This window comes from Apium graveolens, chromosome 8 (genome assembly GCF_009905375.1).
Source record: "Apium graveolens cultivar Ventura chromosome 8, ASM990537v1, whole genome shotgun sequence".
In the NCBI taxonomy this organism is placed as follows: domain Eukaryota; kingdom Viridiplantae; phylum Streptophyta; class Magnoliopsida; order Apiales; family Apiaceae; genus Apium; species Apium graveolens.
In genome coordinates this window covers 242048729-242064549 of record NC_133654.1, presented here as the reverse complement: position 1 = coordinate 242064549, position 15821 = coordinate 242048729, and the positions used below count along the sequence as shown (strand labels likewise).

At 34.8% G+C, this 15821-nt stretch overlaps 1 protein-coding gene across 1 annotated transcript; it reads right to left on the bottom strand.

Annotated features, from left to right (window-relative positions):
- Nucleotides 1-307: 307 nt before the first annotated feature.
- LOC141680510 (putative mitochondrial protein AtMg00310) lies at nt 308-884 on the bottom strand. Its single transcript, XM_074486716.1, has 3 exons — nt 708-884; nt 531-657; nt 308-429 (listed from the first exon to the last, which is right to left on the bottom strand). Exons 1-3 carry the CDS (start codon nt 882-884, stop codon nt 308-310), a joined length of 426 nt encoding a protein of 141 aa, XP_074342817.1.
- Between the last annotated feature and the right edge of the window lie 14937 nt (nt 885-15821).

The window sequence follows — 15821 nt, the reverse complement described above, 5'->3', positions numbered from 1 at the left end:
GATTGAAAATCGGTAGTCATCCAAACTGTTTTAGCAAAACCACATTCAAAAAGGACATTAGTATCCGTCTCTAGACCATCATGACACCAAGGACAACTAGCACCAACCTCCATATTTTTCATTGTTAATGCACAAACCGTTGGCAGACAACCTTTACATACTCTCCATAAAAAAATTATAACATTACTAAGCATCTTAAGCGACCATAGACGCTTCCAAAACCTGGTATCATCACTTCTAAAATCTCCTTGCAACCATCTAAAACAACTTTGAACTGTAAATTTCCCGTTCTATCTCTCATCTAGAACTATGAGTCCTCTTTATCCACAGCTGGGATTGGAATCCTTCTAATAAGCTCGATGTCTCGGTCATTACAAATATCATATAACACCTTAAAATCCCAATTATGCCCATCCATATCCATTGAACCTTTACATGTAATATCATAAAGTTGAGTTGGCATATATGTCGTTAAAAAACCATTACATCATCTGGGAGCCACAAATCAGTCCATATATTTATAGAAGCACCATTCTCAATCCTTCTTCTATAATCCACCTTAACTGCATCTTTAGCAGCTAAAATGCTACGACAAACATAGCTAGGGTTTATTCCTAACTCTACATTCAGGAAGTTTGTACCCGGAAAGTAACGCGCCTTCATAATTGCAGACATCAAAGGGTTAATATTATTCAGAATTCGTCAACCCAGTTAGCCAACATAGCAACATTAAAATTGTGAAGCCTCTTCAATCCTAATTCTCCAGCAGACTTCGGAATACTGATTTTCTCCCACGGTAACCACATGATTCCTTTTTCATTCGACCCTCTCCCCCACCAGAATCCATTCATCAATTTCTCTATATCCTCACAAACACCAGCCATAAGCAAAAACAGGTTCATCTAGAAATTTAGAATCGCCTTAGCATCTGACTTGAAAAGAGTAAGTTTCCCATCTTTGGATATTCCTTTATTACCCTAACCTTGCAATTTATGCCCAACACGATCGGTTAAAAAGCCAAACACTATATTTTTATTTTTTCCCACACACATAGGCAGTCATAAGTACTTTCTTAGCTTGTCAAATTCCCTTACCTCTAGGCTATCACACACTAGAGCTCTGTCATCTATCCTTGTATTCCTATTAAATATAATGCTTGACTTACTATAATTGATAGCATGCCCATACACTCGCTCATACTTGTTCAGTATATTTTTCATGATGCCTGCTTCCATTTTGTTGCCCCGAAGAACAAATAGCAGTCATCCGCGAATAACAAAGGAGAAACACTTGGAGCCCCTTTGCTATTTTGCACCCGTGGATCAAACATGTTTCTTCATAACGCCTAATGATGGAACTAAGCCCCTTTTTTTGTTAGAGAAATACTTCTCGCAAGATAAATTGTACTGAAATACAATGCCGTAAAGGGAAGTGTTCCGTTCGTTCTATAAAACTTATTATCTAACCGAATGTCATGCATGATGCCCCGGAAATTTAGACAATAAAACCTTTAAGTTCGAGAAGAGAATACCCCGAAAAAACTAATAAAAAAAGACTTAACTGACTAGTGGTAAGAGGTCCAATACACCGCTTGTACTGCATCTATCTTTATCCTTGTGTGTCGATAAATTATTTACCTGTTCATAAGCACCACCAATAAACAAAAAAAATTCTAATCAAAGGGGAATAAAATCTAACTAAAGGGGTTTCCTTTGGTTTGACACTTTTCGTTAAACGATTTTTTCCGCATATATTTAACAAACTATGTTAGGAGCAATTAATGATATCAAACAGAAACTATCAGAAGCATCAACGAATGATGATTACAAGCATCAACGGATGATGATTACAAGAATCAACGGATGATGATGACATCGACGGATGTTGATATTCGACGGATAATGGTATCAACGGATGATGTTGTCAACGGATGATGAAATCAGTATTTGTTACATCAGTTGATCTTTGAAGAGGAAAAGGAAACAGGAATTTCAAGTCGGTGGAGGACTTTATCTCAGAAGCAATAGTATAGGTTTCCTTATTGTTAATAGAATATGATTCCTTATACATTGGTAGATGTGTTCTATATAAATCATATTTTAGGTTCATGCTATAAGTATTGCGACATTGTTATATCTTTCGCATAACCTAGCAGCTCTCAAGGATATGTGTTCATCCTTTCGAGAGAGTACTTGTGTAATGAGTTTTTATAAGATTGATATAAAAACTGTTGATTTTGTTGAAGCTTTGTCTAGTTGATCATATTAACTGTAATCACCCCCTGCAGTTGATTAAGGGCCTAACAATTGGTATCAGAGCTTGCTATTAATATACAAACAATTTAAGATCTGAAGATTGATCAACCATGTCAGATAAAGGAGAAGAAAAAACACATAATCTGGATTCGAAGCCACAACCCCCCGCCATATCACAGATAAGCAGCAACATGAGTAGGTATGAAGCAATCAAGGTGTCCATCCTGAAAGTGCATGAATATCCAATCTGGAAAGTCAAGATGGCCATGTGTTTGGAAGCCACGGATCCTGAATACTTAAGAAGGATCAATGATGGTCCTCGTAAACCAATGAATATAGCTGTTTCGGTTGCAGGAGAACCAGAGAAGATGATAGACAAAGACATGATGGACTATACTCCTGAAGATATCTCATCTATTATGAAGGATTCTAAGGTTAGACATATCCTGCACAACAGTCTTGATAGTGTTATGTCTAATAGAGTCATTGGATATAAAATAACAAAAGAGATATGGGATGCTTTAGAAGTAAAGTGTCAAGGTACAATTGCTATCAAGAAGAACATGAGGACAGTGCTTACTCAAGAATATGAGCACTTTGACTCAAGGGACAATGAATCCCTAAGTGAGATCTATGACAGATGTAACACCCCCAAATCCGGGGTCGGGGATCCGGGTTGTCACGAGTTCCATTTCCCTTAATAACACTCAATCTTAATAAACAACCAACTACTGCGTACTGTGACCCCACAATACATACACACACACCAAAAGTTATAGTCTCAGAGATGAATACCAAAAATAACACAAGTCATTTTATTCCACAATTATAAACCATTACACCTTAAAAGGGTTTCTGAATAAATTTACATTTTCTTTGCCATTATTACAGTTCATAAATATACATAAGTCTGGTACATCAACAGTTGAAAACCTAGCCTATTGGTAGTTCCTACCTCAGCTACAGCGGCATCAACGCCTCCAGAAAACTGCGGAATGTTTCCTAACCGCTTGCGAATTGGGAGTTTGGTCCTATTCATCTTGTCTATCTGTTGTTGTGTGATAAAAGAAGAAAGTAAGGGTGAGCAACAAGCCCACCTAAATAATATGTATAATAATCAACAATATATGAGCATTCTCATAGTACTCATGAAAGTCTTGGTCAAAAAGAAATGAACCAAGTTTGATATCTTAATGCGACGAAGTCGTAAAATATTCAGTATATATATATATACTTTTTAAAATCTTGGAAGTCCTCTTCCATGCATAATATACACGGAGTTCCAGTTTATAACTGTATAAAAATATCGTTGCAAGATGATCTCATAAATCTAACCTCGTCTCAACATTTTTCTGAAATCTTTGTCGTGCATAAGATAATCATTAACTAGATATAAGTTGAAAAGATGAAGTTACGAGATACTCCAGTTTACTTATATATTTTCCGAATACTACTCGAACTACCACTGTTCAAGCTATAATCAGTTTCAAAACTTCATCACATAGATGAGACTACAAGATAAGACTTGAATAGATTCAATCTTTGAAATATCATTTGAAATAATAAAGTTACGAGATACTTCATTAGTCCCGATATATATATATATACACCTATATATATACATTTCATACACTCTTCTGCTATGGAAGTATAAGCATAGCTGTCATTCCCAAGAATTTTGGAAAGAAGAAACTTTGGCATAAACCTGATATCTTGCTGTTCAGGCAAAGATACCAATTAAGTCACCTTTTCTACTAGTAGATGGATGAATCCCCCACTGGTCATCACCCTGGCCACATTAGGACCTTATGCTGGACTACCACTCAGCCACTTACGCATTGATATACTCCCACTGAGCCACTTACACTTTTATGGACTCCCACTGAGCCCATGTCGCCTATGCCGATGCATTTTGATTGGGCTTACTTCCCGAACATTGGGCAAGTAATCAAATTCTTTTATCAAATTAGCAACTTCGTTGCGCCAAAAATACACCACGGAGCCGGGTCCCTTAGGTTTTGAGTGAGTATTTAAATCCCCTTCGAAAGGAAGATCTTAAATTTGAAAATGAGTTTTGGGATCCGCTCTAACTTTTAAAATCATTTTGAAGACTCGAAAACATTTTAAATAATGTTTAGAGTAATGGTAATTTAATAAAATAAATCATTCCCGATATGTTAGAAAATATATGAATATTGTTATTTAAATAATCATAAGGATAATATTTATAAAAATAATTGAAGTAGAAGTTTTAAAACTCATACTTGAAATGAATAATAAATAACAAAAGATATACTTATACGAAAGTACGATCTTTATTTGAATAATCGAAAATAAGTTTGATTATTATTCAAAACTATCGAATATAACTTATCTGATTAGTAGTTATAGAAACTATATATATATATATAATATATATATATATATATATATATATATATTATACTCGGAAATATCGACTCCCGGTTTAGAAAAATGTTCACATTCGGGTCCCCTATACTAAGGGTATACGCAACTACTGTTTATCTCTAGCATATGTGTTATGCAGTTTATAAGCATTTGAATTGATAATAGAATACCAAGATTACGAAACAAGCATGCATATATATCATATCAACATGCTCCAATATATCGCAAGATTTGCTAATAACAATCATGCACTTATCACAAGATAATGCATATACACGTATACATCACAATAACAGTTATACGGGTAGAAAACTTGCCTGAGTATTCCGGGATAGACTTAAGCTTAGATTGGGTCCGGTAACCTATGAAAAACAACATAATCCGGAATTAGACCACGGTCGCTTAAGAAACTAGTCAAAACTCACTCATACCCTAACGGTTGATTATATGCTTAACGATTTGCGTTAATCGCTTGCGTACCCTTGACTCCACCAATTTTAATAAATTAACCGTTATAAATTTTAAGGTGACTCTTTTGTGAGTACTTTACCAACTGTCTAATCCACCTTACATAATTGTTTTATGTTTCGATTAATCATTTACGGGTCTCAATTATGGTCTCAAAGTTACTCGAGGTTTCGGGGTTCGCTCGCGAAACGCCATTACTTAAAATGGTCGTTTCTCCTAAACCGTAAATCGGATCTAAGAGAATAACATATCAAAATGAAGATTGAATCATAAAATTTCTAAGCATGGTAATGGTAAGTTCATGGCAGTGAGTGTTTGGGTGCAAAAGTTCTGCACAAAACAGTCTAAGGAAAATTAGGCATTACGACGGCTATAACTTAGCGATTCCCAAATTTTACCAAATCATTTCAATACCAAACTACCACAAATCAACACCATTCCACCATCATTCAACCACAATACAAGATCATTCAACCATAACTCAAGATCTCAACATATTCATCTAAACCAAGTCAAAATGTGACCAAGAACTTCAAATCTAACAAGTATCACTCCTAACTCCAAAATCAACAAAACCACTTATTAAACAAAGCTCTAAACATGTTTACACACCCATTACACTAACCCATCATCTAAACATTATGAAATCCAAACCAACAAAACTTAAGACTAAGGGTTTGAGAAGTTATACCTTCCTTGGAGAGTGGAGAATCACTTAGGAAGCCTTAAATAACCACTAACTATCTATACTAAGCTTGGATCTTGAAGAAAACATAAGAAAACACAAAGTTAGTTTCTTGAAAACACTATTCATTAAGAATTTTGATGAATTGATTAGCTTAGTAAACCTTTGAATCTTGGCTTCAAACTCATAACATAACTAAGTCATAAATTATGGAAGCTAAGGAAACAAATCTCTTAATTTTTGAAGGTGTGTAGCTTGAGTTTTGAAAATTTTCTCCCTTGCTTTTCATGGAAAAGCCGAGAGCAAAGAATGGGGGGAGAAGATTATGTTTGCTTGGTTGCTTTCCCTTTTCTTTTGGCTTGGCAAATCTTTTAGCTTTTTACCATGGTAAATTTTACATGGCCCATAATCAACCAACAAAACAAAACCCCTTGTCATGCTTATGTCATCATGCTTGTGTCATCTTCTTAAAACATGTCTTCACCTTGTGGTGTGATGACATCATCATCCACTAATGCTACCCAAAGGCAAAAAGGAAATAAATAATCAAAGGAAACAAAAAATGTACAGGTTGGTTTTTGATTAACCAAGTACATATACATGTACTGGTTAATAACCTGTCGCCACAAAGAGATTCCCCCTCCCCCCTTGTCGCCATACAAATACACAGAGCTGCTATTTTTTTTTGTTAAGTAGTAGTAGCACTCTTAGTCGCCATACAAAATAAACAAGCAAGTGATTTCCCTGCCGCCATAGAGCTACTTGGTCGCCACAGAGCTACTTGGTCGCCACAGAGAAATTAAGCTGTCACTACAGAGCTCTCCTCAACCTTAGCCACACATTTTATTGGATAAAGTCTACACTTTGCAGCAAAAGATAAGTAGCCATTCATTGTGGAGTATTTTACTATTCATCTTCTCTCCCAAAAGAGAAGTGAAAATGGCAGCAATGATTTACAGAGAAGCTCAAGCTTTTTGTATATTCGTTTAACTTCTCACCGGAATAACGTTATAATGCCCGATTTAATTCTTGTATATTCATAGTGGCATTATAATCATTACCCGATAATTAAATTCGAGACAAACAAAAGCTAGATCATTGTATAGGATTTGATTTGTAAATCTTTGTAGAAGCTAGGAACTTTATTGTTCTTAGATTGTAGCCGGTTAATTTATTTACCGGAGTGTAGCAACACCCCTCAAGGATTTATATATGAATATATATTTCCCCGAATATCTTGTCTTCCTTGTTTTTATCGTTCCAAACACTATTCCTCTCAAAAACATGAAACCACTAACCGAGCACTAAATCTATATCCGCTAAAGATTCGAAAGAATTTTTAATTTAGTGATTATCGTATTCAACCCCCCCTTTCTATGATAATTCGGGACCTAATAATTGTTATCAGAGCTGACTGATTGACACACAAATCAGGATCCGAAAATTAATTTATTTCATTAATTTGCATTTACATAAATTTATTTTATAAATTTAATTTAGCAAATTAATTTTATAAATTTATTGAAATGAATTTATAATTTAAAACTTGAATAAGTTTATTTTATGAATTTATTTAAAATAAAGTTATTTTATAAATTTGAACTAAATAAATTTATTATTTAAATTTTAGTAAATAAAAATTATTAATCTAATTCTTTTTCAGGATTATTTAGCTGCCAATTTCAGAATGTTTTGCTGCCATTTGTTCTCGGCTGTATGTATAAAATGGCTGCCAGTTATTAGTTTTTCTCACCTGGAATAAAAGGCGTACAGATTTTAAACAAATGAGTTGTTTGCTTGTTTGTTTCAATCAGGAGCTTCGGTAATCACGGCAAAAACAAAAGAAAAAGCTGATCAGAAATGGTGTACACATTCAAATAAACCTCTACATACAGCTCCGCACGCGCGGGTGACAAAAGGAAAGGGGACATGCAGCGTCGTCCATTCACGCGCGAAACAAAGAAATAATACACACGCTGCTTGTTTATTGGTCACGCGCCCAGGAACTGGAAGCTCAATTCGCGAGTCCGGTTTCGCGCATAGTCGTCTGTTGTGACCTGTGAGTCTCCTGGTTGTCTTGTTTCTTCAGCAGTCGTCACACACAAGAAGTCGCCACAAAAGCTTCAGTTTTTTTGTTGCGAATACTGTGAGCTTACCTAGCCTCCATACATAATTATATTCGAGGTAAAAAAAACGGCGCAGCTGTATGCAGTAAATACCCTGATCGCCATAGGAAAAGGATTATTCAAAAGCTGTCTGAGTCGCCATAGAACACTTAACAAATTTTTGTTATCTTAATTAATTATTTCTGATTTAGTTATTTTTTCATAAAATTTAAAATTCTTAAATTTAAATTTTTCTTAAATAATAATTTACGTTTGATTTAATTTTTAAGAAAATTCGAAATTCTTGAAAATAAATTGTCTCGTAATTATTTATTTTCTAAGATAATTAAAAATATTGGAAATTTAAATTTTTCCTAAATATTAATTAAGGGTACTCAAAGTATTGGTACACTCAGGATTCCTCCGGGCTTTTAAAGTGGATTTTAATCTTTTGAAGAAAACGAAGACCATGTGCTATTCAGACGGAAAATTCCCGAACACGGAAATTATAGATAATGGTTTTCTTACTCCGGTGAAACTGATTTCAAGAGATACAGACGAAAATTATGGAACTTCCTCAAAGGCTTACTCCATAGGATACCACTGAGTTTTCAGATGCAGGAAATGAATGAAATTTCTACGGGTGCAGTTTTTCTCAGAGATTTTAAGACAACTCTATGATTCCAGATTATACAGTCAGACAGTGGTTTGTACCAATGCTATATTTATCTAGGAATCAATGAGATTAAAGAGGCAGGAATTGTGGAGGTCAGAGAGAATAATGGGGACATACAGATATCTCAGTTACATGCAATATAGTTGGAACCTCAGGACAGAATGTAAGAGTTACTGATAGCTGAATCAGAAGAAGCTCAGATAGAATTACTTGAGGGACTGGACGTTAGGGCAGTGTTTCACTTGTCAGGGAAGTTTAGTCGCATCAGATTCACAAGGAATACATAAGCTATATTCAAGGATCAAGCCTATCTATTCTGAAGCAGAGATTCTTACAGATTCAGTTCAAGAGGTGGTTACAGACTGAGAATGGGACATAAACAAGATTTGATAGCTACAGGTTTGACAAGCAATATGTGTCAAGTAACTATCAGGGGTTTTTCTACAATAGAACAAGAAGCTTGAAAAACAAGGATGAGTAGGGATTCAGTTGAAGAGCTGTGACAAAGGTGGAATGTTTTCTTAGGGAAGCAGTCAGTCAAAACTTATATTGCACGGGAAAGAGTTGGGATGGATCAAATGACGAGAATCATGAATATCTTGCTTTCATAGCAATCTCTGAAGATGATCCAACTCACATATCTCAGGTTTCAATTTCGTGAACCACTGTAATATTTTGCTCTCAATATTCAATGCATAATAAGATCTTAGTATTTAAATTTTTAACACTCGCGCAAGCATGATAGCATCACACATAGGTAATGCTGAGTTAGTTCACTAGATTATTTTTCTGGTATCTAGGATTGATATTTAACTTGTGCATGTTACCTTAGATGATCTTAAATATGTGTTTGAATATTTGTTGAACATGATTAATTGCTTTAGTGAGGTATATGTTTTCCAGCACTTAAGACCTTTGTCTATGCTTATCTCATGTATTCTAATACAATGTGATTTATTCATTTGATCTCAATTGTTTGTTAAGATGTATTAATTTATAATTGGATTGAGATAGCTAGGTGAGATACATTAACATGATTGGACTATATAGAATTAGTGATTTATTTGTTAATTCTGTTTATTCCATATCATGCCTGTCTTGCTTAATTCTTATGTGTAATATTTCTGAATGAATGCCATGTATTCCCAATACAATGATTGTTTATTCTTTATGCCATGAATGCATCTCTTAGTACTTACATTAATTATAGAAAAAACATGTTTAGAATTACAATAGGGCAAAGACTGCTAGTCCTCCTTATGGAAGGTTGGAACCATTTTTCCCTAGCCTAGAGACAAATCTGTCAAGGGTAGTAAAATGGAGAAAATGGCCAGTCAAAGATAAGAATTAGCATGATAAGGTTGCAGCTGTTGTTATCTCTATTTATAGTAAAATCTCTAATCCATCTGGACCCAAACTGATAAGTTGGGTACCAAGAATTGTTAATCCATTTGTGAGTGCAGGACATAACAAGTTAATTGATTCATATGTATAACGACTCGTGTGTTTTTGAATTATTTAAATATGTGATTATTACGGAAATTATTAAATAAAATATGTGTAATAGTTTTGATCGCTCTGTGTTGGTTGATTATTATATAGGTATAATTTATAATATACCGGGTTGTTCGTGTGATTAATTATGGAGTCGTATTGGATTGTTTTCATTTTCAAAAGTGGATTTGGTGCAAATTTATTTGCATAAATATTGGAAATGTTTCAAAAATTATTTTTATGATTTTATAATTACAATAATTATTTTTAGGATTTTATAAAATTAATAAATCAATATTTTATTAATTATTTATCTTTAAATGATTTTTTGAATGCTTTTATTTGTAAAATCCATATTTAATTCTAAAATTCTTCAAAAATTATGAAACTCATATTTATTTTATTTTGGAATATTCCAAGAATTTTAAAATTATTTTGGAAATTATCGGGATTAATTTCACGCGCTCGTTGTTTCACTTCATTGATAAAAACGGATCTAAAGTGCATTTTAAAAATCATTTTGAAATTTCAAAATTCATGTTTTTATTAATTTTGGGATATTTGTAATATTTTAAGAATATTTTCCTGATTTTCTGAATTTGTTTTAAGTATACCTCGGTTCGTTAAATGAGAAATACATGTATAAATTACGTTTCAGAAATTATTTTAAAATTACGAAATTTATGTTTTTGTAAACTTTGGGATATTTACGATATTTTAAGATTATTTTCATAATTTTCAAAAAAAAAAATTGTTTTGCGTACACCTTTGTCCGTTAGTTTTGAATTACGGGACTAACCGGGTCTCGGAATCTTCAAAATACGCCTTTGAATTACAGGAGTTGTACTATCAGTTGTACTACTAGGTGTACTGCATTGATTGTACAGCATATAAAATAAATAAATAAATAGAAAACAACAACACTCCTGTAAACCCCCTCCTCTCGGTCTCCCTGTGGTGTCTTCTTTCTCGGCGAATGATGCCGCCACCGGAGTCCTGTATCTCCGACTTCTTTTCGGTGAATGCATTGGCTCTTCCTGTTAAGCTGTCGTGTTTTCCTTGTTATGGCTGCCTTGAACTCCGGCTGCTTGATTTGGTTTCGTTCCTGTTGATTGGGTAAATACATACGTTGTTGTATGTATATCAGTTGGGTTTGGTTTGTGTGTTGTGTGATGCTTCCGTTTTGCTTGTTGCCTTTTTCTTTTCCGGCTGCGACCGGTAATCCTTCCGGTAGGGCGGCAGGAGTGTGCTGCACACGTGCCTGTGTGTGTGTCCTGTAAATTTGAGGTCGATTCAAGTATATTTTTTTTATTTTATTTTCTGTGTGGGAAGTATTTGATTATATCCGTGAAATAAATTATTATGCAGAAAATTCCGTATTAAAATTTACCGGTGAGATTTATTTGGAAACTCGAATATTATCAGGCACCAATAAATTTTGCCGCCGTACCGCGATGACTCGTTACGAGCGGACGGTGGACGGTGATGAATCATTTCTGAGTCCTAATATTTTAAAATAAATAAATTAGTTCGTGAGATTATCGTTGAAACGAGAATTTGGTTTTACATTAAAGTCGAGTATGCAAAGTAGTTGACGAATTGTGATTGGATTGATTGTTAAATTGAACTGGTGGCTGGAATTGTAGTGAATTTGATTATTGTTGGTTTGACGTCGATTGATGTTTCGACGGGTAGTCCGATAAATAAAGGGGACGCTGCCCGATTTCCGGGAAAATCAAATTACGGACATACGGGAGCGTATACGAGGATTATCGGGACGTCGAGCGAATATAAGTAAATACATATACGCATGTCTTATACAGAACCTGATTATATGTGGTGTTGTATGTTTTGACCAAAACACAGTAACCCTAATTTCGTTAAATAACAAGTATACGTATTTTCTGAAAATAAACACTAGATCGATTTCGAGAATGTGAACCCTAATTATTTTCTGTGTTATTCTAATATGAATAATTACGATTCGGGTTTGAATATCGTTGGGTAAGAATTAGTATCAAGGATATGTCAAGCAAACATAGACGTCTAACGTAGGGTATTTCGACCCTGTAGGTTATAGTCGGGAACCTGGAAGTGGACGATGGACTAAAGATAACATAGTGGTCAGTCGACGAGCTCAGTAGAGTTTCAACAGAAAGACCTGAGTGTCGAAGTCGAATCCAATGGGATCTAATGGTTGGACGTTAGAACCTGAGCGGCAGAGTCGGCTCAGGGTTGATCAGTAATAGTTGTAAAGCCTTGTAAGGCAAGTATTTCTGAAATTTGCTTCAAGATATATATTACCAATGTTTTCGAACTATTTTATAACATGTCGCTATTATTCAAAATAACTCTTGTTTTATATTGCAAGTGTTTTAAACTATTAAACCTTGAACCCTGATTTTCTTAATCTTGAGCCATAAGCTTTATTCCTTGTAAACCATCCTTTATTGATCCTCAAGATACCAAATCACAAAAAATGATACTACTTCCCAAATGTATAACTACCAAACACCAAATACTGGAAGAAAATTTATTTGAAAACACAGGAATTTTCATACTCCAAACGTTTTTAATAACATCAAAGAACCGTACCCTGAAACATCATCACTGGTCTGATACCTGACCCATGTACAAACTGAAAGCCGTTTCTTTTACATACCCTGGTATACCCTTGTGACATCCATGAGTTTCCTTATGTTTTATTCAAATATTTAATCATCATTGATTATGATCTTGTGTTATCGAATTATATTGTTTATCGTATTGAACTGCTTTAGAATTGGATAGTTTTTATATATGTGGACCAGATTCGTGGTCAGACCATACCAATGGTCAAGTTAGGCCAATGTGTGCCTTGGATCCAGTAATTAGAGCAGTGATGTGTGCTTGCTCGGGGTTAGTGCGTGACTGATCAGCAACCTAACCTTGGTTTTTAAAACTTAAAATGAATATCCAATTCTAATGATTAGTTAAAAAGAAACTTGATTCATCTGAATCATTTCACTTGATCATTGTTTAACCTCAGTTATCGTTATTATGACTTGCTGAGCTAGTTAACTCACCCTTGCGATTCTTTTATATATTTTACAGTTGAAAAGAATGTGGATAATAATGAAGTTCCTCAGTCCAAAGTGCGGGCTAAGGTTCCAGTGAGTTGAATCAAGCTAGCAGAAGCTTCATGCGGTATAGAGATAGTCAGATTACAAGAATGATTTTATTATCAATTGTAAGTTAAATTAGTTGGGATTTGGTACGTTGTAATAAAAGTTAAGGTTGTTGCTTGTTTTCATACTTTAACCTGTTGCGATCCGTGGTTTTTGTGAAGTAGGGTCATTATAATTAATATCTCTTTTACAGAGTTATATATTGTGTATGTGTTGTGGACCTCAAACTTCTGACCCAGGTTTGGAGGGCGCCACAGGTTGGTATCAGAGCTACAGGTTATAAGTCATTGAAACAAGCCTAGATTGTCGGGATTGGGTAGAGGGTTAGGATTAGGAATAGGAAACAGAAAGATAAGATGTTGTGAGGATGAGTGTGACTATATAGCAAGTCTTCAGCATGATTCGTGTTGTGATTCAGGATTCTCAGCTTGCGACGTGATTTCCAGACAACGGCAATGGTAGATCATGATTTCCCGGTGTCATTTGATCATTTGGAGCTTTCCGTTCGAGGATCGTCATCTTCTCCCAGATTGGAATTGCACCTTGTTCCTCCACCAGTATTAATGGCACTACCTTCTGTTATAACGATTGCATTCCTTCAAGCCATTCTACGCTACTTTTCCACCTTTTGATATGAGATTACCTATTCAGGAACCTCCATCTGATTATTCTTCTTCCCCTGGACTTTCGGCTGTGAGCGTATCTCTTTAGTTTACCCTACATCCTGTTCTATACCCTCAGTTTAGAACTTGTCCTATGAAGCGATTGTACTTACGAGGATGGATTCGAGAGCTACAATAAATGGTGAGCGCTTGAGTTATAAATAGAGGTGAGACGAAGTTTAGAGAGGATATTTAAGTGTTTCAGAGGATCGCTGTTATCGGGTTAAAAGAAGCCTTTAATGACTAAGCCACCCGTGAATAAGTATGGGATGAACTAGATGAATTTTGAAAGAGTAAGAGAGAAAAGTATAAACCTGGGATTTTTGTGAAATTAAATGATGATGATATGATAAATGCGATATTTAAAGTAGTAATGTGATGTGATACGAGCAAACTTTGTTCTATGAAATAGACTCGTGGACTATTGGATAGCCTGTTCTACTTAACTACAATGATAATGTCGGGAGTATCACCAGTATGGGAGCCTTGATGTGAAACTACGAATAAGATAATGTGCGACAACAATTGAAATTTCGTCGATTAAGGAAGGTAAGTGGACACGATGAAGAAGAAAAGGTAGATTGAAGCGAATGGACTTTTATATGATCGATCCATTAATTTGGTACCTTGTTATAGGTCGGAAGAACAACAACCAACTCATATAGTAAGGACAACCAGGTTTGTGATTTTTTTTCAAACTTTTTAAACAAATTTTCGAAAAAGATTTTCCTCTACAAATTTCTAAAAGCCTTTTTAATTAAAATGATTTTTAAACATTGGTTGTCAAGTTACTACTTGAGTTTCTTGTTTGTTAGAAAGCCCGGATTACTTAGAAGGATGTTGTTTCAGACTTAGTATTGCTAATTCCGAGAACGAAGTAATCTATGATTATGAAGAAGTTGATTATTTCTAACAGTAAGTGCGAGTATTGTTTGATAAAATTTACAACATAATCAGCGTACGGAGTAACTATACATTCAATTACTAGGACTATTAGAGTTTGAAGAATTCATTGATTTAACAGAAGCCGGAGCGTGATCAAAGAAGATTGGAAAAATTTTCAGACCTCTCTAAAAGCAGAATATTATTAACAAAAGGATCGTTATGTCGCATGGTACGTGGTTATTCTAAATTAAAAGAGGAATTTCGAAGTTACCAGGTAGGACGCCATTATGATCGAATTGTTAAAGTATTATCTGTGTGGGTGTGATATTAAAGACGCAAGACGTGACAAATAAGAATCTACCATAATGCTTAATTTGTGAAGGTATTTCAACGTACTTTCTAAAAGTTATTATATGAAACAATGGAGATATGATCGAACAAGCTCGAAAGATGAATACAAGTGAAATGTGGATGGTGACCAATGGTATCGTTCTTGTCTTCAATATTACAGCATATATTCCTTTTTAATTCCTAAAAATGTATGAACTTCTTTTCTGAATTCTTTATGATGATATCAAAAAGGAAGATATTCCATTCCTTTCAAATTTATTTGCTTCACTCAAGTTTTGCTTTCTGATTGGGACAAACAGTGTTGTGGTGAGACACTTTGTTAGAATGACGAAGAGTCGGGTGGGACGCCACCTAATCATGTGCTGTATGCCATATGGTACAAAAGACTGGCCATCTTAAGTACCAATGTGGTTGTCTCATTCATATTCAAATCCTTACTTCTTCTTTCTTTTCAACCCTAATTTCTGTGAATTTTGAATCCTTCTAGTCGTTTCATTGTACTGTTGCTCATTGCAAGAGATTTTCAAGTAGAAATCAACGTATCCTGAGTCAAGCGGACGAAGTTCCATCTACCTCTTATGCATGGAAAGGAAACACTGGCACATGACGAGGATTGCAAATCACTAGCCCCAGTGAAGGATCCACTAAGAGTCAACGGAATCTA